The sequence below is a fragment of the Coregonus lavaretus genome, assembly GCF_964263955.1.
Source record: "Coregonus lavaretus genome assembly, chromosome: 2".
Lineage (NCBI taxonomy): Eukaryota > Metazoa > Chordata > Actinopteri > Salmoniformes > Salmonidae > Coregonus > Coregonus lavaretus.
Window position 1 is genome coordinate 35,129,877 of NC_139989.1, and position 25,785 is coordinate 35,155,661.

Genomic DNA, 25,785 nt, shown 5'->3' on the forward strand with positions numbered 1-25,785 from the left:
GCTATCAAACGCCCCCATTATCCCTTAGCGACACTAAATGGCATCACACACAAGCTAGCGTGCGCACGCTACTTCAGTGTCATGGACGCCCGTTCAGGCTACTGGGCTATCAAGCTCACAAAAGAGTAATCTAAGCTCACAACGTTCAACACACCGTTTGGACGCTACAGGTTCCATCGCCTGGCTTTTGGGATTATCTCAGCCCAAGACGAGTTTCAGCGAAAGATCGACGAGGTGTACGAAGGCCTCGACGGAGTCGTGGCAATTGTGGACGACATCCTTGTCTATGGTCGAACCAAAGAGGAACACGACAGAAACCTCAGCGCGATGCTGCAAAGGTCCCGCGAGAGAGGAGTCCGGCTCAACCCCGAGAAGAGCACAGTCGGCGCTACAGAGGTCAGCTACTTTGGACATCTTCTCACAGCGAATGGAATCAAGCCAGATCCGCAGAAGATCTCAGCCATAAAGGAAATGGAGCCACCAAAGAACCGTGCAGAGCTGGAAACAGTGCTTGGCATGGTCAACTACTTAGCCAAGTTCGCACCCAGCCTCTCCAATGCTAATGCACCCCTGCGTCAGCTGCTAAAGCAGTCCAGTGAGTTCCTCTGGGACAAGCAACACGACATCGCTTTCCAGAAAGTGAAAGACTTGATCACGAGAGAACCAGGACCAATCCTTGCCTACTACAACCCCAACAAAGAGCTCAGACTCCAGGTGGACACGTCGAAGTATGGACTAGGGGCAGTGCTACTGCAAGAAGGAAAACCCATCGGCTACGCTTCCAAATCTCTCACAGACTGTGAAATCAACTACGCTCAAATTGAAAAGGAGCTGTACGCCATTCTGTTCGGATGTAAGCGTTTCCATCAGTATGTCTATGGACGACAAGTCATTGTGGAATCAGACTACAAGCCCCTCAAGTCAATCATGAGGAAACCGTTAGCCGCAGCCCCGCCAAGGCTACAGAGAATGATCCTTCAACTAGAAAAATACGACTTCACAATCACTCACCGTCCAGGCAAAGACATCCCTGTCGCAGACACACTCTCCAGGAAGTTTCTTACCTACAAGGACAGCAGCCTCAGTGAAGGCATGGACATGCAGGTGCACACTGTGTACAGCAACTTACCAGTTAGTGACACAAAACTGAAGGAGATCCGAGCAGAAACAGAAAAAGACACAACTCACACAGCTGAGGAAAGTCATACAGTCAGGATGGCCTGAGCGCGTCTGTTCTGGAACCATCGTGACGAACTATCACAGATCAACAGAATAATTTTCAAAGGAGAGAAAATCATCATTCCTACCAGTCTCAGAGAAGAGATTTTGACAAAGATCCATGCTGGACATGGGCATGGAAAAGTGCAAACAGAGAGCACGGGACATTTTGTTTTGGCCCGGAATGTGCAAACAAATAGAGGACATGGTTGGTAAATGCCTCAAACACCAAAGAGCCAATGTTACCTCAACGTATCCCAGACCGACCCTGGCAGGTCATGGCAACCGATCTGTTCACCTGGAACAACGAGGACTACATTATAACAGTGGACTACTACAGCAGATACTTCGAACTCGACAAGCTTCACAGCACCACATCTGCAGCTGTGATATACAAGCTGAAAGCAGCCTTTGCCAGGCATGGCATTCTAGAGTTTTTAATATCTGACAATGGGCCCTGTTACAAATCAAATGAGTTTGAATCCCTCCACAAAAGCATGGGAGTTAACACACGTCACCACAAGCCCACATTACCCTAAAAGTAATGGCCTTGCTGAAAAATCTGTGCAGATTGCTAAATCACTCATGGACAAAGCAAAAGCAGACAAGAGAGACCCCTACCTCAGTCTCATTGAATACCGCAACACTCCAGTTGACAACTTCAAATCACCAGCCCAGCTGTTGATGAGCCGCAGACTTCGCTCAATCCTTCCCAGCACCAACCAGCAGCTGCAACCTGAGGTCGTCAGCTACAAGGAAATGCATGCAAAACGTGCACAGAGACAACAACAGCAAAAGCGATACTACGACAGGTCAGCCAGAACACTGCCACCACTGAACGACGGAGAGTCAGTTAGAATCCAGGAGCATGGCTACTGGAAGCCAGCAGTCGTCATCCAACCAGCTGACACTAAACGTTCATATCACGTTCGCACCGCAGAAGGAGCGGTGTACCGCCGCAATCGTCGTCACCTACTGAACACAAAAGAACAACACACTGACGAGATGAACTGTTCCCCTGAAAGAGAACGGGATGGACTAAACACAGACCCAACACAACATACACCATACTTACCTGCAACACCACAAGAACTGTTGACTGACACAGAAGCATGCTCAGCTTCATATCACACAAGGTCAGGAAGAGAGGTCAAGCCTAGACCTGTCCTAGACCTGTGAAATGTCAAAGGGTGTAGGCGGATCGCTGCCCTAAAAGAGTTCCGGACTGTAAACTTGTTATTGAAAGTTAACTTGAAATGCTTTGGTATTGTATTTGTTTGAAATGTTGAGATGTCATTGCTACAGTGAAAAGCTGAGTTGCTGAGAAATATTTGTTCTAAAAGTAACAATATGCTGAATCATTGTTTCAGTCTGTTATGTTGATGCAGTTGGTGCAGTTTAAATGGTTACTTACCTCGAGTTCAAACTACAGAGCATGTATTCAAAAGAAACGCTTTATTGTTCTACATATTATTATTTTTTTTTTAAAGAAGGGGGATGTAATATTCACATGTCAGTATACTGAATTGTAATTGGATGCATTCTACAGTCATATCATACTGTGCTATGATTGGTTAAGACCACCCAGGTGGTGAGGTCATTCTAAAGATGATCATGGCCAGAGACACATAAACATGCCAGTTATAGCTAGTTAATAAAGAGCTACGTTTATAAAGATCCTGTCATCCTGCATTTTATTATTTTGTACAAAGCATACAAAACAAGACAGCTACCATGGCAAGATCATTGAGGGTCTGGCGAGTTTGAGAAAGATAATGCATTTGCTCTTTTCGGTCACTGCATTTAGCATACACAACTGGGTAAAGAACAATTCTACAAAGAAGATGTACCACAAAGTACACGTTAAGAGTTGCCAACCGTTTTTACTTTAGCATTGCATTTCGCCATCTATTCCAGCAGGTAGAACGTAACACGTCACCTTTTTAGATGGTTAGCCCAATTGTCGTGAATTCTATTTTGTAGCCATGTTCTAATATGGTTTTGAACATAACTGTTATATATTTTTATGAATATATCACATGATTTCATATTATTGTTTTGTTTATGTAATTTTTGTTTATTTACTTAAATGAACTGTACAATGCAATTCAGAGCTTACCTGCCAATGTTGTACACCATGACAATAAACCAAACCTTACTATAAATACAATTCATACCAACTGGATATTCTATTGGCTATAGGCCCAAAAAATAAAAATTGTCTAACGCTGCATTATAATCTACAATACTCGCTATCCACAAATAATTTAGGCTGTCATATTTCAGTAAGAGTGTGATGTGATTCAGACAACCACATGAACAAAGAAATGTTCTGATCTGCTTGAAGTGATGTCAACAGGCCAGCAGGGGGCATTCTTCCACCTTAGGTGCTGTTGTGAGGACAACAGTTTTAGAGAGGATGGATGCTCAAAATTCATATATGGGTATGGATGCTTAGAATTCCTAAATTGCTGTATTAATCGCTTGAATGCCATTCTCAACTATGTGCTTTAAAATATAAGTTGAATACATTTGGAGACTAAATAAAATAAAATAAAATAAGATTTGTCACACAGTTTACATCACATACAGAATGTGCAGTAAAATGCTTGCGTGCTAGGCTAGCGCCCTCAATATTATTATAATTACATGCTTATTGCCTGTATAAGCAATATGTAATGATGAACTCGTCTGTTGGCTACATCATCTCTCCTAAGTCTCCTGGTTAAAAGTACAATACTGTCTGCTTTTGGTCAAATATGGCAGATACACACCTGGTTTCAGTTCTGTTTGCTTTCAGGGCAGTACACATAACCCAATACAATGTGATTGGGCAGGATTTTCTGAAACCTCTTCCCCCATCCACTTTTCTGTGGACTCATTGTAATTAAGGATTTACACTTTTGCTCTGACATTAGCAGGATGTTTTTACACAATTAAGTGCATCCTCCATATTGCCTTCTAAAAAGGAAACTGTTCTGATAAGTGTGACTCATGTTGCAATGTCCTACATCTGTCTAATATGCATTATTCAAACCACTTATTATTCATACGTGTGATTAATAAAGCTCATCCTTCGTTCTTTAATTTTTCACCATATGGATTTAGATTTGGACGTCTTGGGTCGATGGGATTATAAATGGGTCCTCCAGAGCTGCCTGTCCTCCATTGCAGACGCAATCTCCACCTCCTCCAGTTCGGTGTTACTCCTTAGCTGTTCCACATATGTGTTCTCTGGCCTTCCCCTTCTGCTGGTACCGTGCTGTGGTTGCCAGATGATTAGTTCACCAAAGTTGTTGTTTTTAGTTTGGCTATGGAATACATTTCATTTCGCAGTATTTCATGCACCATAACTGTCCACCAGAGGGTAGGGTAGCACTACTTCACATTTGAGTGTGAATCCCACCAAAGCTCTAAATCAAAACCTCACCTTGGACCTTGGTTAAATAAAAAGTAGTGACACAACACAAACATTATGGAAAGTGGTAAAATATTTATTTCAAGAAAAGACATATAACATATAATAATATAATAATAATATAATAATAATAATAATAATAATAATAATAATAATAATAATAATAAATAATACTATTAATAATAATAATACTATTGTGTTATATTTTTGGATATATTTATTTATTATTTCCCCCCTCACAGTAATCAACAAGCAAAATAGATAGGCTACAGGATACAGAATGAAATATAAGATAGAAAATGAAAAAACATGTTCTTATTAGTTAAAAATTAACAATGGTGACCCTGGCCGTGACCCCAGTCCCTGCGGGTGTCTCAGGAGTTGGGATATGCAAGAAATACATTTCCATTACTCATTTCCATTACACCCACATGTGTGTAACAGGACAAATATAAGTATCCCCCAAATTATTAATATTATGCCTTTCCTTAACCTTAACCCAAACATCAAACTATACCTAAACTTAACCTTAACCTAACCCTCATTCCTAAACCTAACCTGAATCATCACCTCAATTAATTTTTACAACTATGACTGAATTAAGTTTTTCTTCTGCCGGTCGAATATCCACTTCCTAGTTTTATACATTGGGACGAACTTCAGCATAGTTTTTAATGACCCCTGAGAAGCGAATGACTTTGACCTCTTTGGTTTTGGCCTTGAAGTCCTGCCACAGGTACTCTGGAGACAACACCTTGCTGGGCTTGTTGTAGAGCAGGTACCTGTTGAGGTGGCTCTCCTCCTGCCAGGCAGCCTCGATGGAATTCCCCGCATCCATCTCAAACCGGTTTCGACATACCTTTGTGAGTGTGTAAACATCCTCCACGAACCCTCCGATCATAGCCCCGCCATAGTAGTAGTCTCCCTCATCCATGGGGATGAAGGCCATCGAGGCTGGACGCCGTTCGTATGGGAAGTGGTCACGGGTCTGCTCGTAGTAGCCTGGGTGTAACACTGCAACCAGCCTTCCAAGAGACTCGGCCCCCCAGCGAGCGTGGAACTTGCTGTCCACGTCGAGACAGAAGATGTAGTCGGCCTCCCTGCTGATCTGACGTTCGATGGTGGTCTGGATGATTTCCATCCTCCGGGCTGATATCGCCTGCCAGCGGTTTGAACCCGGGACCTGGATCACACTCAAATGTCTCCCCTGAGTCAGGTTCACTGAAGGAACATCGTGTGGACGATCAGTGAAAACATAGTAGCGCACGTTGAAGTCGACCATGAAGTGCTTCTCTGCTGTCTCCAGAAAATCTTGGAGAAAGCTGACGTATCTGTCAGTATATAAAGACATACATATCATAAGGATTAGTGCCTTGCTCAAGGACACAACGGCAGTAGGTCACACCTGATAATTTGATGTCAGCAATCCTCTGTAACTGATGGGGTGGCAGGTAGCCTAGCGGTTAAGATTGTTGGGGCAGTAACCAAAAGGTCACTGGTTCGAATCCCTGAGCCAAGCTAAGGTGGAAACAGCTGCTGTTCTGCCCTTGAGCAAGGCAGTTAACCTCCAACAACAACTGCTCCCCGTGCGCCAATGATCTCGATTAAGGCAGCCCCCCCCCCCAAACCAATCTGATTCAGAGGGGTTGGGTTAAATGCGGAAGACACATTTTAGTTGAATGCTTTCAGTTGTGCAACTGACTAGGTATCCCCTTAACTGCATTATCATTCTCATAAGACATTATACCACTTTCTGACCAATATACAGTCTAGCAGATAATACATGAAGTAGTACAATTCTTCACGTGTTCCAAGGCATGAATCATGACAACGTCATCATATTGTATTACCTGCCATGTTACATCAGGTACTTATGTCCTTATAGTTGCAGTGTTGAAATTGTATTGATTGTTCAACTTCCCTTTTGAATATTTGGCAAAAGTTGTACTCACTTTCCAACGGCAAACACTGTGGTTGCTATGGTGAGGTTCATGGGCTTGTAGATGTTGTCGACGATCACAGGGTCAAAGGTGCCTTCCCAGACGATGGGTGCCAACCATGGGGTCACTGCCACCACATCAGTACGTCTAGAGAAATAGAACAGGGTCCTGCCTGACTGTGTTGTACTGACCAAAGCCATGTTATGATCTCAATATTTCACTATGGTCCTGGCAATTAAAGGACCTTGAAACAAGGTGTGGTATTTAGGCTACACCTCCTCACACTGACGTGTCAGACACTAATGTCAGATGTGACCTCGTAATATATCAAAGCTCCCCACGCTGATGTGTCAGAAACCTACAGTACGTCAGCTAATATTACTTTAACATGAGGTAAAAATGCTACTTACCCCACCAAGACACTGGGCTGCTTGTACAATAGCCTGGGAGAACAAAATGTAGTTAATTACTTAATTATAATGAAGAGCTGGGCTGATGTTGGTAGTATTAAATAGACTGACCTGTAATAGTTGTACTACTACAGAAAATATATACTGAACAAAAATATAAGCACAACATGAAACAATTTCAATGATTTTACTGAGTTACAGTTCATATAAGGAAATCAATCAATTGAAATAAATTCCTTAGGCCCTAATCTATGGATTTCACATGACTGGGCAGTGGCACAGCTATGGGGGGGCCTGGGAGGGCATAGGCCCACCCACTAGGGAGCCAGGAACAGCCAATCAGAATTAGTTTTTCCCCACAAAAGGTATTTATTACAGACAGAAATATTCCTCAGTTTCATCAATTGTCCGGGTAGCTGGTCTCAGACGATCCCGCAGGTGAAGAAGCCGGATGTGGACGTCCTGGGCTGGTATGGTTACACGTGGTCTTTGGTTGTGAGGCCGGTTGGACGTACTGCCAAATTCTCTAAAACGATGTGGGAGGTGGCTTATGGTACAGAAATGAACATTCAATTCTCTGGCAACAGCTCTGGTGGATATTTGAGTAGTCAGCATGCTAATTGCACACTCCCTCAAAGCTTGAGACACCTGTGGCATTGAGTTGTGTGACAAAACTGCACATTTTAGAGTGGCCTTTTATTGTCCCCAGCACAAGGTGCACCTGTGTAATGATCATGCTGTTTAATCAGCTTCTTGGTATGCCACACCTGTCAGGTGGATGGATTATCTTGGCGAAGGAGAAATGCTCACTAAAAGGGATGTAAACCAATTTGTGCACAACATTTGAGAGAAATAAGCTTTTTGTGTGTATGAAAAATGTGGGACCAACGCTTTACATGTTGATTTATATTTTTGTTCAGTATACATTAACAGAACTACTACCCCAACAACCATGCTATAAACTCAACACATAAAGTATCCCATCACCAATTCAAGCAGTAAATCAAACATGACATTTATGTAATAGAAATGTACATCAAAGGACCACTAATCTGATTGATTGCCAGTCCTTTATGGATTTTTTTTTGGTAGGATTGATTTGATTGATTTCATCAGTACAGCATGACACCATACTTCTATGGTTAATTATGGTAGAGTAAAATAAAGATACACACTTTTCAAGAGAGATCATGTTCCGTTCTCTGCTCCTGAACATGGGCTTACTCAGGCTGTATGAATAGAAAATCATAGTAAGAAGAAAACAAACAGAATTAAGATCATAGAAAACTAGAAAGGGTACTTTTTAAGTAAGAAAAATTGTGTGACTTGCTTCAAAGTATTGTTTTGTTAGTGGAAGGAGTTTAGAAGTTAAAATTTTTAGAGGTTAGTGTTGACAATTTGAGGCTAGTGTAGTAGTGACTGTATTATAAATAGTAGTGGGATAGTAGCTATTAGTGCAGGGGTTCCCAAACCTTTTTGGCCCACGACCCCATTTTGATATCTGAAAATTCTCTCGACCCCAACCATATGAAAATAATTATGAAATTATCAGCCTATTTTTATTTATTTATTTGGGGCTATTGAAAAACAATCTAACATTATTTCTGATTGTCTTCTCAACTCACAATCACATACTTTGAATGTGGGGCTATTACACTCAATCGCAAATTAGTCTGACATAAAGAAGACAGCAGGGTATTCCCTTTGAGTCAGGAACCAAAACTCCCCCGTAGTGACCCGTGAATGCGTTGTCTGCAGCATCCGGTCACATGACAGCTCGACCAGCTGTTTGATTTCACTTACCACCATGTCAACTGAGCCAGGATCACTGTCAAACAGATTGGGAAGTAGGTCCCAAAGTGCTTTTCCAAGAGTTGTCATCACTCGTGTGGGACACTTACTGATTCTGTTTTCTGTTAGAAACATGCACAGCCGATGGGAAGGGGGCATGGTTTGCTTTTGAAGGACTCTCTCTCTCCAATATGAATTTTTTCCTCTGAATCCACTGATTCGGTCACTCATCTGTAGAATGTTTTTGTATTGGAGTGTTTATCCGACAGGATAAAAAAAAGAAAAAAAAAAAATATGATTATGTCCCCCACACTTATAAAACCAAAGTTGCGCCCTTGAGTTTCCCAAATATATCTGTCACATAGGCAAGGAGAGACATTTTCTTTTTATTACACAGAAAGTCAACCAAGTCTGTTTATTTTTCATCCACTGTGAATGACAACAGTTCCTTTCTCAATGCAAAAAATCTTTCCAACACTCCCCCTCGATAACCACCAAGCCTCGGTGTGAAATAGAACATTGTCATGCTCTGATCCCATATCTCCACATAGTTTTGCGAACAGGCTTGCGCGCAGTGGATGTGGTTTGATGTAGTTTACATTCGAAGTTACCTTGTGGACACCCCTTCAAATTAGTGGATTTGGCTATTTCAGCCACACCTGTTGCTGACTTTTCCCTGCTAGAGCTGCCCTGGTCAACTGTAAGTGCTGTTATTGTGAAGTGGAAAAGTCTAGGAGCAACGACGGCACAGCTACGACGTGTTAGGCCACACAAGCTCACAGAACGGGACCGCCGAGTGCTGAAGAACGTAAAAATCGTCTGTCCTCAGTTGCAACACTCACTCTTCGGTTCCAAACTGCCTCTGGAAGCAACGTCAGCACAAGACCTGTTCCTCGGGAGCTTCATGAAATGGGTTTCCATGACCGAGCAGCCACACACAAGCCTAAGATCACCATGCGCAATGCCAAGCGACGGCTGGAGTGGTGTAAAGCTCAGCACCATTGGAAAACGCATTCTCTGGAGTGATGAATCACGCTTCACCATCTCGCAGTCCGACGGACAAATCTGGGTTTGGCGGTTGCCAGGAAAACGCTACCTGCCCAAATGCATAGTGCCAACTGTAATGTTTGGTGGAGGAGGAATAATGGTCTAGGGCGGATTTTCATGATTTGGGCTGGTTCCTTTAAATCCAGAGAAGGGAAATCTTAACGCTAGAGCATACAATGACATTCTAGACGATTCTGTGCTTCCAACTTTGTGGCAACAATTTTGGGAAGGCCTTGTATTGTTTCAGCATGACAATGCCACTGTGCACAAAGCGAGGTCCTTACAGACATGGTATGTCGAGATCGTTGAGTTAGAACTTGACTGGCCTGCACAGAGTCCTAACCTCAACCCCATCGAACACCATTGGGATGAATTGGAACGCCGACTGCGAGCCAGGCCTAACCGCCCAATATCAGTGCCGACCTCAGTAATGCTCTTGTGGCTGAACGGACGCAATGTTCCAACATCTAGTGGAAAGCCTTCCCAGAAGAGGGGAGTCTGTTATAGCAGCAAAGGAGGGACCAACTCCATATTAATGCCCATGATTTTGAAATGAGATGTTCGACGAGCAGGTGTTTAGTGAGTCTTCCAGATCAGAGGCAGTAGGGATGACCACGGATGTTCTCTTGATAAGTGCATGAATTGGACCATTTTCCTGTCCTGTTAAGCATAAAAAATGTAACTAATAGTTTTGGGTGTCAGGGAAAATGTTTGGAGTAAAAAGTACATTATTTTCTTTAGGAATGTAGTGAAGTTAAAGTAAAAGTTGTCAAAAATATAAATAGTAAAGTACAGATACCCAAAAAAACTAATTAAGTAGTACTTTAAAGTAATTTTACTTAAGTATTTTACACCAATGGATTTAATACGAGAAAAAGCCTATAATTTTACAATGGTTCTGTGTAGCCTAGTTATGCTAATATATTTGAGACCAGTGTATTGCAGTTAATTTCATCTTTGACTTCTTTGAATTTTGTCTTTGAGTTCGTTGACAAAACAGACCATGGAACGCCTTTTCACACAGAGATTTCTTTGATCTGTGGTGGGTCTGTTAAAACTATGCGATTATTTTGGAGGTTTATAGAAGTGAATGTTATCTATACATTTACTGTTATAGTATTTCTAAGTAGCAGCCAATGCAGCCCGCGCCTCAAATATAAAACAGCTGATTGTTGAGTTGTGGCTGTCAATGAACAGTAGGCAGCAGCTAGAAGGTATTTGGGCAATATTTCAAAATACAATTGCGGGAAAAATCTTTTTGAATAGGTGAGTGCCACTGGAAAGTTGATGGACTATAATTTCCTCCTTATTATTGTAGGCCTAAGATCTGTGTATCCACTATTTTCATTGGCCTATGCTATTGGTTGCATTTAAGACATGGGTCGTTCTTTCTATTGATCACAGCATGTAAATGTCAGAGTAGCTTGTCATTTTGATAATTTGTGTGATATAAATAAATATTATTTTAATGTCTCCAGTCATGTAACATTACGTAAAATTGCAAGAAATTATTTTATAAAAGGCCCTTTTTTCTTGGACCAACACACCCCTCAGCCCTTGGTCTTCAGGAATGAGCCCTGAATGTTATGAAACTCTGTGAACTCCCTGGCAGCCATATCAGCCATGGAAACTAATTGTTATCACTTTATGATAGAACATTCAGATTTTTCTGCCTGACTGTGGCGCTCTTTACCTGATTGTTAGGATTTTCTTGTGATCACTTATTTTGCTCAAAAAGATGGGCCTAGCTGAGAATAGAACATTCAGTTTTCTGCCTGAATGTGGCGCTGTTTACCGCAATTCTATGGACTATCTTGTGACAGAACAAAACTACAAAAATCCTAACATCCTAACTTTAAAAGTACCATCCTACCTTTAAAAGTACCAAGTACCATGACTTGTTGGGGAATTTCTCAGTTTATCTCAACTAACCTGGTGCTCTTCTGGTCCTCATCAATTGGGATATCTCTGTTGGAAACAATGAAACCATAAAATAACGTTCCCCTGAAATTCAAGCCTCAAACCAAACCCTGTTAATAAGAATCAGACAATATTGTGACTTGCATCTCACATTACAGCATCATTAGGCTGTAATAGATTAACAGAACTTGATCTTACCTGTTGAGCCTTTCAGAGAAGAAGTTGAAATAGACATAGCTTTGGGGAGGCAGGAGAGAATCAGTTAAAGTCTGTCATGAAAACATTTAGGGTACTTTTACACTAACAAAATGTGTTGCCGGCGCTGCCTTTCTTTGACATCAGATTTTCAACATTTATTTGAAACATAATTTATACCTTACGCAAGTACACTACGCAAGGACGCATTTTGCTTCGCAAAATGGCAATCCTGCGTAGTTGCGTGGAGTTACAAATTACGGGGCAGCACACATTTGCGTACCTTATTGTATTGTGTAGGTTGTAAATTAGGTAAATCGAGGTAAGTCATGGCCCAATGACTGTACCTGCTAGCAGCATGTGTCCCCCGTCTGAAGCAATATCCATAAATCGGTAGACGGCTCCAATTGGAGAATCGCTGTTTGCCTCGTCGAGCAGTGAAAAATAAACAATTGAATCCAGTTTTTATATTCTACATCCCCTCCGCAGATCAAAATGTAATCTGGTTTGCAATGTTTTGTTCTGACTTTTTGCGCACACATTTCCTCTACTTAACATCTGGGGCACCATGGTGCCCATATTGCGAGGCTGATTAGCTAGACAAACAGGTGTGTGAAACAAAGGCAGGGGTGTGCGCAAAGTGAGAACACCAACTGGAATTGATTTGGGTAGGGGGGTAGCATCTAAAACTGGATTTAACAGTTCTTGTTTGTTGCTCAGCAATGCAAATGACGATTCTCACCTTACAAAAAACCACATGATTTCACATGTGGAAAATTACATGATTTCACATGTGAAATGTCCACATGTTATACACATGTGAAATTGTATTTCACTTGTGAAATTTCACGTGATATCATGTTAAACTATGTGGCTTTGGTACACCACACATGATGATATTTCATATGTGATCACATAAACTTTCACATGTGGATTCACATTTTCACATGATGCCCTGCAAACAAAAAGTAATTAAGATGTCCCCTGAACGTCACGAAATAGCCACAATGTTTTCCACGTACATATTTGACAAACTTTGACATACATGATTACATTGTGTATGTTTATTTATACATTAATTATTATTCAACATGTCCTCATCTGGAATTTTAACTCACAACCTCTTGGTTCACAGCATTCATTCTATGCCACCGTGTCTGTGTCAATGACTGATTTAATCTAACTCTCACATGTGGAATTGCATTTTCACATGTGAAAAACGTTCAAATGTTGTCACATTTAGTTTCATGGTATCACATGTTGAAATTTTGCATCCCCCTGTTTCACATTTATGTGTCGTTTCATGTTATAACATGTTGCTTTTACATGTTGTCACATGTTATCACATTAACTTGATCACGTGAAATTAATGTGGTTTTTCCCATATGGATCCAATCGGAACCGTCTACCGATTATGGATGTAGCTTCGGATGTGGGACACATGCTGCTAGCAGGTACAGTCATTGGACCATGACTTACAGTGCATTCGGAAAGTATTCAGACCTGGACTTTTTCCACATTTTGTTACATTACAGCCTTATTCTAAAATTGATTTTTTCCCCTCATCAATCTACACAAAATAACACATAACGACAAAACAAAAACAGGTTAAAAATTTTTATATTACATTTACATACATATTCAGACCCTGTACTCAGTACTTTGTTGAAGCAGCTTTGGCAGCGATTACAGCCTCGACTCTTCTTGGGCGTGATGCTACAAGCTTGGCACACCTGTATTTGGGGAGTTTCTCCCATTCTTCTCTGCAGATCCTCTCAAGCTCTGTCATGTTGGACGGGGAGCATTGCTGCACAGCTATTTTCAGGTCTCTCCAGAGATGTTCGATCGGGTTCAAGCCCGGGCTCTGGCTGGTCCACTCAAGGACATTTAGAGACTTGTCTGAAGCCACTCCTGCGTTGTCTTGGTGAACCTTCGCCCCTGACTGAGGTCCTGAGCGCTCTGGAGCAGGTTTTCATCAAGGATCTCTCTGTACTTTGCTCTGTTCATCTTTCCCTCGATCCTGACTAGTCTCCTAGTCCCTGTCTCTGAAAAACATCCCCACAGCATGAGGCTGCAACCACCATGCTTCACCGTAGGGATGGTGCCAGTTTTCCTCTAGACGTGACACTTGGCATTCAGGCCAAAGAGTACAATCTTGGTTTCATCAGACCAGAGAACTTGTTTCTCATGGTCTGAGTTTCTTTAGGTGCCTGTTGGCAAACTCCAAGCGGGCTGTCGTGGCTTATACTGAGGAGTGGCTTCCATCCTTCTGGAAGGTTCTCCCATCTCCACAGAGGAACTCTAGAGCTCTGTCAGCGTGACCATCAGGTTCTTGGTCACCTCCCTAACCAGAGCCCTTCTCCCCTGATTGCTCAGTTTGGCCGGGCGGCCAACTCTAGGAAGAGTCTTGGTGGTTCCAAACTTCTTCCATTTAAGAATGATGGAGGCCACTGTGTTCTTGGTGACCGTCAATGCTGCAGAAATGTTTTGGTACCCTTCCCCAGGTCTGTGCCTCGACACAATCCTGTCTCTTAGCTCTTCGGACAATATCTTGGTATTAAAGTTAAAAAAGATCAGAAAGAAAGGGCCAACTTAAATGTATCTCCTATTTTAGAGAAAATTGGAAAGAGATTTAACTCCTGGTTATTAAGAGATCTTTCTTCATCTGGACATGTACTTTTGTCAAAATCTGAAGGTCTGTCCAGATTAGTTTATACCTCCCTTGCCTTGGATGTTCTCTGTCAGTAACTAAATTGTTGATACTAAATTATTTAACTTCATATGGAGGAATAAACCTCATTATTTAATAATAACGGTAATATTTAGCACCCAATATGAGGGAGGGTTGAATGCTCTGGATTTTAAAACCTCTAATATAATCTTTAAAATGGATACAAAACTATTTAAGAAATAAGGATTGCATTTGGAATATAAACCCTAATTGAATATTCCAACAGATTGGTGGTCTAGAGTTATTACTCAAATGCAACTTTGATGTGGGTAAAATTCCTATTAAGCTTGCTATAAACAAGTACTTATAACTTGGAACCTCATGTAGAAATATAACTTTTCCCAACAAAGATATACAATCTGGAATGATAAAGACATAAAATACAAAAACAATTCTTTGTTTTTCCAGAGCTGGTTTGACAACAGCATTATCTGGGTTAAGAAATTGTTGAATAATGATCGACAACTATATGATTATCCAGAATACATGAGAACACACAATGTTACATTCAGTCCTGAGGAGTATCAAATAGTTTTTAGAGCTGTCCCTAAAGGTGCTATTCTTCTTTTAGGAGAATATAACAATACTCCAAGTGCAACTGTTGAGGATTTTGTAGCCTCTATTCAGCTAGAAGGAATTGACATTTTAAACTATAAATGTAATAACATACAGTATATATATATATATATATATATATATATATATATAAGAAAACTGTCAAGATGTTACTATTCCCTCTGCTCGAATATACTGGAATGCAGCCATAGGACAAGTGAACTGGAACAAAGTCTCGTTGTTGTCTGGCAAATATTGTATATCTAATAAGATGAAACTCATTCATAGAATCTACCCTGTAAAGACCTTTATTGGACACAGATTCAAAATTGCTATTGATAACAAATGTGTATTTTGTGGTTGTGACCCAGAGACACATTGATTTTGGGACTGTTCTTATGTCAGAAGATTTTGGAGTGAGTTAGAAGATTTTATTTTAAAATAAACTACTATTAATGTTAATTTGAAAGACTGATATCATGTTTTATTTTGATCCAAATGATATGGACCCCGATTTAACTTTCATTGTTCATTTGTTTATTTTTCATGGAATATTCTTTATCTTTAAGTGGGCGGAGAACAAACCCCTCTTCACATTGTTTAAGATAGAATTGAAACATTATTTTGAAATTATCAGTAAGTGTAAAAACAAAAAAGCAATACGTATTGACAAATTGAAAATGTATCTCGACATGTAATACCCCTGTCTGTTAGGTTTATGTACTCTTGTTCGTTTATTTCTGTTTTTGTATAAAAAAATATATATAAAAAAAAAGGAATCACAGGACGCTATTTGAACTTCTCGAGAACAAAAATTGCTGCCATTGCAAAACTCGATTAGTCCCAGTAAGTAGCCTGACAGGATGCTCTCAATGGTGCGTTTGTAAAAGTTTGTGAGGGTCTTAGGGGCCAAGCCACATTTCTTCAGCCTCCTGAGGTTGTCTGTGTGGGTAGACCATTTCAGATTGTCTGTGATGTGTACACCGAGGAACTGGAAGCTTTTCACCTTCTCCGCTGCGGCCCTGTCGATGTGGATGGGAGCGTGCACCCTCTGCTGTCTCTTGAAGTCCACGATCAGCTCCTTCTTTTTGTTGACGTTGAGGGAGAGGTTATTTTCCTGGAACCATTCCTTCAGGGCCCTCATCTCCTCCCTGTAGGCTGTCTCTTCATTGTTGGTAATCAGGCATACTACTGTTGTGTCATCTGCAAACTTGATGATTGAGTTGGAGGCATACGTGGCCACGCAGTCATGGGTGAACAGGGAGTACAGGAGGGGGCTGAGCACGCACCGTTGTGGGGCCCATGTGTTGAGGAGCAGCCTAGTGGAGGTGTTGTTTCCTACCTTCACCACCTGGGGGCGGCCCGTCAGAAAGTCCAGGGCCCAGTTGCACAGGGTGGGTGCTTTGGGGGTACTATGGTGTTGAAGGCCGAGAGGGATACATAGGTAGTGTGCAGTGCGATGGCGATTGCATCATCTGTGGATCTTTTGGGGCGGTATGCAAATTGAAGTGACCCTAGGGTGTCAGGTAAGGTGGAGGTGATATGATCCTTAACTAGCCTCTCAAAGCACTTCATGATGACAGAAGTGAGTGCTACGGGGCGATAGTCATTTAGTTTAGTTACCTTTGCTTACTTGGGTACAGGAACAATGTTGGACATTTTACATTTACATTTACGTCATTTAGCAGACGCTCTTATTTTGAGCGACTTACAAATTGGTGCATTCACCCTATAGCCAGTGGGATAACCACTTTACAATTTTTTTTTTTTGGGGGGGGGGGGGGGGTAGAAGGATTACTTTATCATATCCCAGGTATTCCTTAAAGAGGTAGGGTTTCAAATGTCTCCGGAAGGTGGTGAGTGACTCCGCTGTCCTGGCGTCGTGAGGGAGCTTGTTCCACCATTGGGGTGCCAGAGCAGCGAACAGTTTTGACTGGGCTGAGCGGGAACTATGCTTCCGCAGAGGAAGGGGAGCCAGCAGGCCAGAGGTGGATGAACGCAATGCCCTCGTTTGGGGACATCTTGAAGTGGGGACAGCAGACTGGGATAGGGAGAGATTGAATATGTCCGTAAACACTCCAGCCAGCTGGTCTGCGCATGCTCTGAGGACGCAGCTAGGGATGCCATCTGGACCGGCAGCCTTGCGAGGGTTAACACGTTTAAATGTTTTACTCACGTCGGCCATGGAGAAGGAGAGCCCACAGTCCTCGGGAGCGGCCCGCGTCGGTTGCACTGTGCTATCCTCAAAGCGGGCAAAGGTGTTTAGCTTGTCCAGGAGGGGTCCGCGACGTGGCTGGTTTTCCCTTTGTAATCCGCGATTGTCTGGAGTCCCTGCTGTCTCGTGTCTGAGCCGTTGAATTGCATTTCTCTGTACTGACGTTTTGCCTGTTTAATTGCCTTACGGAGGGCATAACTGCACTGTTTGTATTCAACCATATTCCCAGTCACCTTGCCATGGTTAAATGCGGTGGTTCGCGCTTTCAGTTGCTGCCATCTATGCAAGTTTTTTTGTTTGGGTAGGTTTTAATAGTCACAGTGGGAACAACATCCCCAATATACACGGCAGTGACCATAACCAAAGATAATTCTATTGGGAGGTAATACAGTCGGCATTTGATTGTGAGGTATTCTAGGTTAGGTGAACAAAAGTATGAAAGGGAACAATAACTAAAATAAAATACTGCAAAGTTGCTTAGGAGCTAGAAGCAGAGCTGCCATGTCTATCGGTGCCATCTTAACACGAATGAGCGCCATCTTAACATTAATAAAAGTTGAAAATATGTAATTTATAGAACAATGTTCAGTCATTGTTGTGTGTAATTGTTAGCGTAGTGTCGGTTACTTGATCTATGTTATTCGCTTCCTCCTTGTTAAGTAAACCTTCACCTTGTTGATTCCTGCATCCTGCCTCTTCGTATCCTCAGTACTTGTCACCGTCTATGCATATTTACTTTATTGTCTTTTAATTCTCAGGATGCTGACGACAACCTAATCCAAGAGGACCTCGCTTAGCATGTGCTGAAGGTATTCGTGGTGAGGGATCTGCATTGGGATCCTGAGCATGGCTCCTTTGATGCAGATCCCAAGGTCCTGGCTGGTATTCCCAGCGTTGCACAGGCATGTATCTTGCTTATGGGCCTTTTCTATTGCTTAAACCTAAGCTTTTGAGATGTTCCAGAAAGTCTTCTTGGAAATAGATACATTGAAAGCCTCCCACAAGATCCAAACTCAGAGGACCAAGTTACTCGCCTAAATCGGGGGTTCCCAAAACCATCTACCCAACCCCATGGCTTGGGGATTTTTTATTTTACTTGTTATGCCAAGGCCCAGAAGTAAACTCTAATGGTTGGAAAATGCTGGCCTAAATGGCAAGGATATAACATTGAAGGTGCAGCTTTTACTTAGGCAACCGAAGACTCAAATCATAGACTGTATCAGTATGCTGTTCTGTGTTTACTTTTGTTGATATTTCTGTAGTCAAGTCAGTGTTCTATTTTTGTTTTGGTAAGCCATTGATCGGGTGCATATTTCATGATACTTTTTTGCTACAACACCTTGCTAAAACAAGGAGCAACAAAGTTTAATCATATTGTAAAGAGTCCATGTTACTGGGGAAAGCAGCTGTTCTTTCCACAACACAAACTAAGCAATCCCAAAGAACTGAAATATACTTTTGAGGGGGAGAGGATGTTTTTTTGGGGGAAACCCTGGCCTAAATGGCAAGTGTAAATTGTGAAGGTGCTTTTGCCTAGGCAACCTAAGACTTTAATCAGATGTGATGTTCTGTGTTTACTGATATTTCTGTCAAGCCAGTGTGCATTGTTTTGAATCAGCACTACTTCAATCTTTCAAATGTTTTTGGAAGCAGAAAAGTGTTCAATACTTATTACAAAGTTTTATGTTTACTCAAACTAAAAGACTGGGCAGCCTTTTGAGTTTGCTAAGAGGACTTTTCCTGCAGAAGGTTAATTGTGGTGCCTCATTTGTGTGCTTAACAATATCTGCTGTGTCTTTTTGAATCTTTTCAAATCTCACCGCTATTCAACCTCATGATTTATGTATAATTTGGGTCAATGATCAGAACCATCTGCTTTCAGTCCACCTTCATGGAGAAGCTGAACCAATACTGTTATACTTGAGGAGGTTCTTGAACCAAATGGGCAGGAAAGGTTACAAAGGGCCAATCCCAAATAGTCCCTGATGCACTTGTGAAGATTTGATTGGTATACACAATATGGTGTAACTACCACCTAGGGAGGTAAGGTGTAGTTATCAGATAACAGCTGTCAAATCTTCTCAGTTCTCCACAAGTACAGAGTGTCTGGTTTGGGTGATGAGTTGCAATTGGGCCTAACTTTGCCCGCTCATATTTGTATAAAATCACATGAACATTATTGTAACATCAGATTCCAGTTTCATTAAAACTACGTATCTTTTTATAACACGACTGTTTCACATATGTTGATGTTGGGGAGCTGCTAGAGGACAAATGCCTTTGACTTTGCCACTGAAACTTAATTATTTTGCCAGGTTTCTCTTGCAGAAACACATTGCACTTCAAAGAAAAGTAAGCAATAAAACGGAATTTTCAAAGTTCCTCTGTTTTACTTTTATGCATATTCCCATGTAGGTGTTGTGTCAAAAATAATTGAGTAAATTATCCAAAATAAATTGAGATCCAATTTACAAAAACAGTTCTGTAAATTATACAATTAAGTTAGATCTAACCAAGTTTGGAGATGCTGTAAGTAGTTTGCACATAATATTGTTTGTGAAACACTAAAAGCAAAGTATATTATACATAAAAATACCTAATGTTGGAAATACTCAAAAAGCTGACGCAAACAGTTGCTTCCATCGTTTTAAGTAGAACAAGCACATATTTTTTACAGTTTGCTGTATTCAGTGCATATGACATATAAACATTGATTTGATGTGACGTATAAGCCTAAGTGTCACAAGCGACTTAGTTGATTTATTTCATCTCCCACTGCCCACTCCCTAGCCATGTTTTTCCTTATGGTGAGTGTGATATCAGATATGATCTGTATGGCTTGCATGGCCTGTTTCCAATGAGATAGTTGATATGGTTTGAAACTTCAGAAGCCACAGTGAATTATACATTACCTAACTGACAACCATCTGTCAGTAAGTTATTATAAAATGCACAGTAACCTAATAGCCAGTACCTGCTAGTAACTTAAAACTAGCTGCCAGTGATTTACTGTACCTTTTCTGATTACAAGATGGCTTAACATTTGACAACTGCTAAGCATTCTTTGTGAACTTTCTGGTGGCCAACTGGTGCTCTACCTTGATCAACATAACTATAAAACCAGTTAAACTGGTGTCGTGTATTGGGATTATGCCTTTGTTAAATGTTTTTCTTGAAGAAATGGAATGTTGTTTATGTTAGGTCAAATGTAGCCGTTTGTGGGGTGACGCCCCAGGGGAGACTGGTGATTGGCCAGAAGAGGGAGCCACCCATCTTTTTGCATTGTTTATAAGTAGGGGCTAGACAAAGAAAGGGCAGAACGGCCATTGCAATCTGGGACGCCGTTCTCCGGATGTCATGACATCTGTCACTTATGCTGAAGCTTGTGATATGAATAAACCTTATGATCCAAATTCAGTATGAGCGGACTCCTTTGTTTATCAGCAATAATTGCCAGCACTTACGCGATACGACACTGGTACAACCACTAACAGTTAGCACAAATAGTCACCTGACCTCAACCTCTTGGTTGGCAGACAACTGACATTACTGTGACAGAGATCAGCCACAGTAAGTTAATGCAGCAAGCTGACAGTAAATTATTGAAAATTAAACGAGCTGTGATCGAATACTGGCACTAACCGTACTATGTGTGATGTAAATGGAGTATGTAGTATGCTTATAGGTCATAGTATGGATATAGTTAGTATGCCAAAAGTTCCCGGATGTCGTACTCTAAAAGACTTACCTAAGGAGACTCACAGATGTAATCACAGCCAAAGGTGTTTGTAACATGTATTGACTCAGTGAGTTGAATACCTATGCAATAACTATATTTTAGCTATTTAATTTCTATTAATCTTTAACATTACAGAGTATTTTGTGTAGATGGTTGACAAAACATTTTAGACCAGGGCTCTCCAACCCTGTTCCTGGAGAGCTACCCTAGTTGTAACTTGATTCATTTTATCAACCTGCTAATTATTATAATCTGGTGTGCTTCATTATATTAGAGTTGGAGTGAAAACCTACACAACATTAGCTCTTCAGGAACAGGGTTGAAAAGTCCTGTTTTAGAACCATGCCCCCAAATATGCTATTGAGTCCCCACCAGCACATTGCTCCACCTACATTGAAAATATTCACTATATTGGCAAGAAAAATTTTGCGCATATGTACCCTTAAAGGTACCGACCAGTACCATGTGAGTGCCTAACAGTGTGTGCCACAAGCGCATCTGAAGTATCCTATAAGTATAACTGTAGAACCTGCCATTGGTTCTACCTGGAACCAGAGGGTTCTTCATGGGAGGTTTTAAATGGAACTCAAAAGAGTTTCCCTACAGGGACAAATCAAAGGGTTCTATGTGGCACCCAAAAGGGTTCCCCCATATGTCTATTGGTTCTAATCTTTTAACAGTCCCTATCATACCCACAGACCCGGTGGCAGAGCAGGAAATACAGGTCGCTGGCAACTGAGAGATTGTGAGTAAAACCTTTCCTGGCTACTGGTTGCATTGAAAATGCTGTAAATATCCAAAAGGTTAGTGTATTACTTGGGAGTCAACCTCACTTTGGGTTTCAACTCATAACCTCTCGGTTACCGGCACCATGAATTTCCTGCTACACCACCAGGTCTCTGGGTATAGTAGAGATTTTTAAAAGATTAGAACCAATAGACATTCTGTCATTTGTCCCTATGAGGGAACTCTTTTGGGTGCCACGTAGAACACTTTGATTTTTTAGAACCCTCTCACAAGGAACCCTGTTTTTTTGGTCCACGTAGAACAGTTTGATTATTTTGAACCCTCTCACAAGGTTTTTTTGTTCCTTTAGGGGAACCCAATTGGGTAGAACCCTCTCATAAAGAACCCTCTGGTTGCAGGATCCTGTCTCTGTCCCTATGGGCAAACCCTTTTGGGTGCCACGTAGAACCCTTTGATTTGTCCCTGTAGGGGAACCCTTTTGAGTTCCATTTAGAACCCTCTCATATAGAACCCTCTGTTACAGGTAGAACCAATGACAGGTTTTACAGTTATACTCATAGGATACTTCAGATGTGTTTGTGGCACACACTGTTAGGCACTCACATGGTACTGGTCGGTACCTTCAAGGGTACATTTGCACAAAATCTAGTATAATGGTACATTTTTAGACCAAATATATTCAATGTAAGGTACAATCATTACTGCAATTTGAAATGTAGGTGGGGTCAATGTGCTGGCGGGGACTCATTCGCATATTTGGGGGCATGGTCTAAAATATGTTATTTTTGTGCCAACAGTTCGTGTCTGTACCAGTTTAAGTGGTTTTATCATTATGTTGTTGAAGGTTGAGCACCTGCAGCTCTTTGTCACATGCTCTTACGAAGATGGCAGAAATGACACTGTTAAACGATGTGCTCAACCTTTCACAACAAAACCATCAGCCACTTAAACTGGTACAACACTTCCACTGACTGTTGGCACAAATACACAAAAGTCTGTAACTTTACTGTACTTTCACTGCAACCAGTAGTCTGTAGTTTACCTTAAAATTACAGGAACTTTTTAACAGTGTAGCATTTCATGGCATAAAGGAAAACATGGTGTAGAGGGAAAGAACAGGATGGTTCTTCACAACCATCACAGTAGTAATGAACCCTTCCTGAGCAGTGAATAACCCTATCTGAAGAATGGCTACACCTATCACCCTCACACCCTTTTTGGTTCCAGGTAAACCCTTTTGGTTTCTATGTAGAACCCTCTGTGGAAAAGGTTCTACATGGAACCTAAAAGGGTTCTACCTCAAACCAAAAAGGGTTCACCTATGTGGATAGCCAAAGAACCCTTTTAGGTTCTAGATATCACCTTTGTTTCTAAGAGTGTATTATTATTTTTTTGTATTGTGATCTTGTCTCATCGCTGCAACTCCCCAATAGGTTTAAGAGAGGTTAAGGTCAAGTCATGTGTCCTCTGAAACATGACTCGACAAAATCGCACTTCTGAAACACCTGCCCGCTTAACCCAGAAGCCAGCTGCAGGAGGTTTTTTATCTGAGCTGCAGGAAATTCAAATGAGCCTTGTAATTTACATACATTCAATGCAAATCCACAGTTCTCATTCTCTCCCGCTCGCTCAAGCGCTAAAGCATCAGACATAATAAATGTCCTATTACTGCAGGTCCTACTACTGCGACATTCAAATATACAAAAATGTTTTTGAAATGCAGCCATACACATCAACAACCGTCGTTTTATATAGCTTATTAATAACAACAGATAAACTATAGCCTATCAAAAATGAATTTCCTGTTAGACAATATCACCTTTTGTTTTGATAATCAAATTCTCCTGCTGCTGGATTGTTTTTCAAATTAAGATATCACATCTCTACCAACATCACTGGGTTTTCTCGGGAGCACTATGGTGAATATGTCTTATGAATAAGTTACTCATCACAACAGACATAACATACTCTTCAAGCATTGTAGTTCTGTAATGATAATGGGCTTTTATTTTGAAATATACTTATGAATGATAATGAAATAATGTGTTATGAAGGTTGTTGTGCATTATACTTCAGTCCTTATAAAGGTGTTATAACTGGTTTCATTAAGTTGGACTACGTTGTCTCGAGCGAGTGAGAGAGAATAAGAACTGCGTGTTTTCATTGAATTTATGTAAATGACAAGTCCATTTGAATTCCCTGCAACTCAGGAAAATGATCTGTGACTACAGAGTGATCAAATTAGGATATGACATTAAATGTCTTATGTAAACCCCCTTCAAGATTAGATAATATGTGAATACAACACAAAATCAATAAAATGATATTAAATTATTGTTGTATAAGGTGAAGAAATGGCCTAATACATTGGCTACAGTTAATGCTACTATTATAATACATTTACAAAGAAAAAATAAAGTAAAGAGAAGTACATTTTAGTCATTGCTGATATTATATTTCAACACCAGATATTGAAATATAATTTACATAATTTCAGTTTAAGAGGTATGTTATATCTTTAATCTTCATTAAATCTAATATCTTAAATCCATCCAACCCTTAACAGATTAGAACATACTCACATTCAAGAAACATGTTTAAAAAATGACATCTCAGAGCTCTTAGAAACTAATATGAACATCTTTCACAAAAGCCCCTCATTTAATCCCAGAAAAAGGAATAAACTGGAAGTAATGTCAAAATGGTTTACATACCCCAGAAGCAAGAAGATTCCAACAATGACAAGCAGAACATATGCCCTAACATTTGAACTAAAACGCATTGTTCCTCCAATAGTGTCACCAAAATATTTCGTTTATCCTATTAATACTGGTCACAAGTATGATAGTAGATACATCTATCACCAGTAAATCAACCCTTGTCTGGATTCAGGACCCATGAAAATATGTTTAAACTGGTGTGACAGGCAAAACGTATATGTACTGTGTAGCCTATCATGAGGGAGCAGTTGATGTTCTGTCTGTGTTTCCTCCTTTGGCTCGTTTCTATTTTTTTTCTCTTTGGCTGATTCCCAAATCACTCCCTTCCCCTCACCCCTCCATTTGCGTGTTCATGCACGTCTCTTTGTCATATGCACAAGCATATGGTTGGGTAAGCAGGAGGCTGGATTTAGGACCACACGGACAACAGAGCGTGTGCAGACAGGTTGGGTGAAGGCCAGCACGGGAGAGATGAACAGAGGCAGCTGCTGTCTGTGTTGCGTCTCTTCATATAATCTCAGACATAAATTACTGCAGTTTAAGACCATCCATAGAACGTACTATATGCCAGTTAAACTGAATATCACGAGCTCAGAAATGTAATTATCCTTCTGGAGGTGTAAAACACACAAAAGGGAACATAATTGTATATGCTATGGTCTTGTGAAGGCTGGCTGAATTCTGGCAAAGAGTATATTATTTTATCTCAGCATGTCTACATATTCTCCCTCTTTTTGTTTTCTTGGTAATGTTGATACTGGAGACTGTTATCAGAAGAAACTGTGTAACCTAGCATTTACAGCGGCTAAGAAATGCATTGCTATTAATTGGAAGGTTGGTTATCCTCCCACAATGTCACAATGGATGGCAGAAATGTCAAGTTATACATCACTAAATTTGGCACATCTAGCCACTGGGTGTCACGGTTTCGGCCGAGGCTGCCTCTCTTCCTTGCTCGGGCAGGCTTCGGCGTTCGTCGTCTCCGGAATACTAGCTGCCACCGTTGTATGTTTCTATGTTCGTTTGGTCTTGTCTGGAATTGTACACCTGTTGTCGTTTAGTGTCATTAGTGTCCTATAAGTTCTCGTTGTGTTTGTCAGGTGTTGTGTGTGATTGTTTCCTATGTCGTGTTGGTGTGC

General features: G+C 41.0%; 1 protein-coding gene across 1 annotated transcript; it reads right to left on the minus strand.

Moving 5' to 3' along the window:
- Nucleotides 1-4,845: 4,845 nt before the first annotated feature.
- On the minus strand, nt 4,846-24,833 carry LOC311101178 (globoside alpha-1,3-N-acetylgalactosaminyltransferase 1-like). The gene is made up of 7 exons (XM_084142271.1): nt 24,641-24,833; nt 11,943-11,981; nt 11,757-11,792; nt 8,162-8,215; nt 6,987-7,019; nt 6,589-6,723; nt 4,846-5,967 (listed from the first exon to the last, which is right to left on the minus strand). Exons 1-7 carry the CDS (start codon nt 24,706-24,708, stop codon nt 5,277-5,279), a joined length of 1,056 nt encoding a protein of 351 aa, XP_083998397.1. The 5' UTR covers nt 24,709-24,833; the 3' UTR covers nt 4,846-5,276.
- Nucleotides 24,834-25,785: the final 952 nt, after the last annotated feature.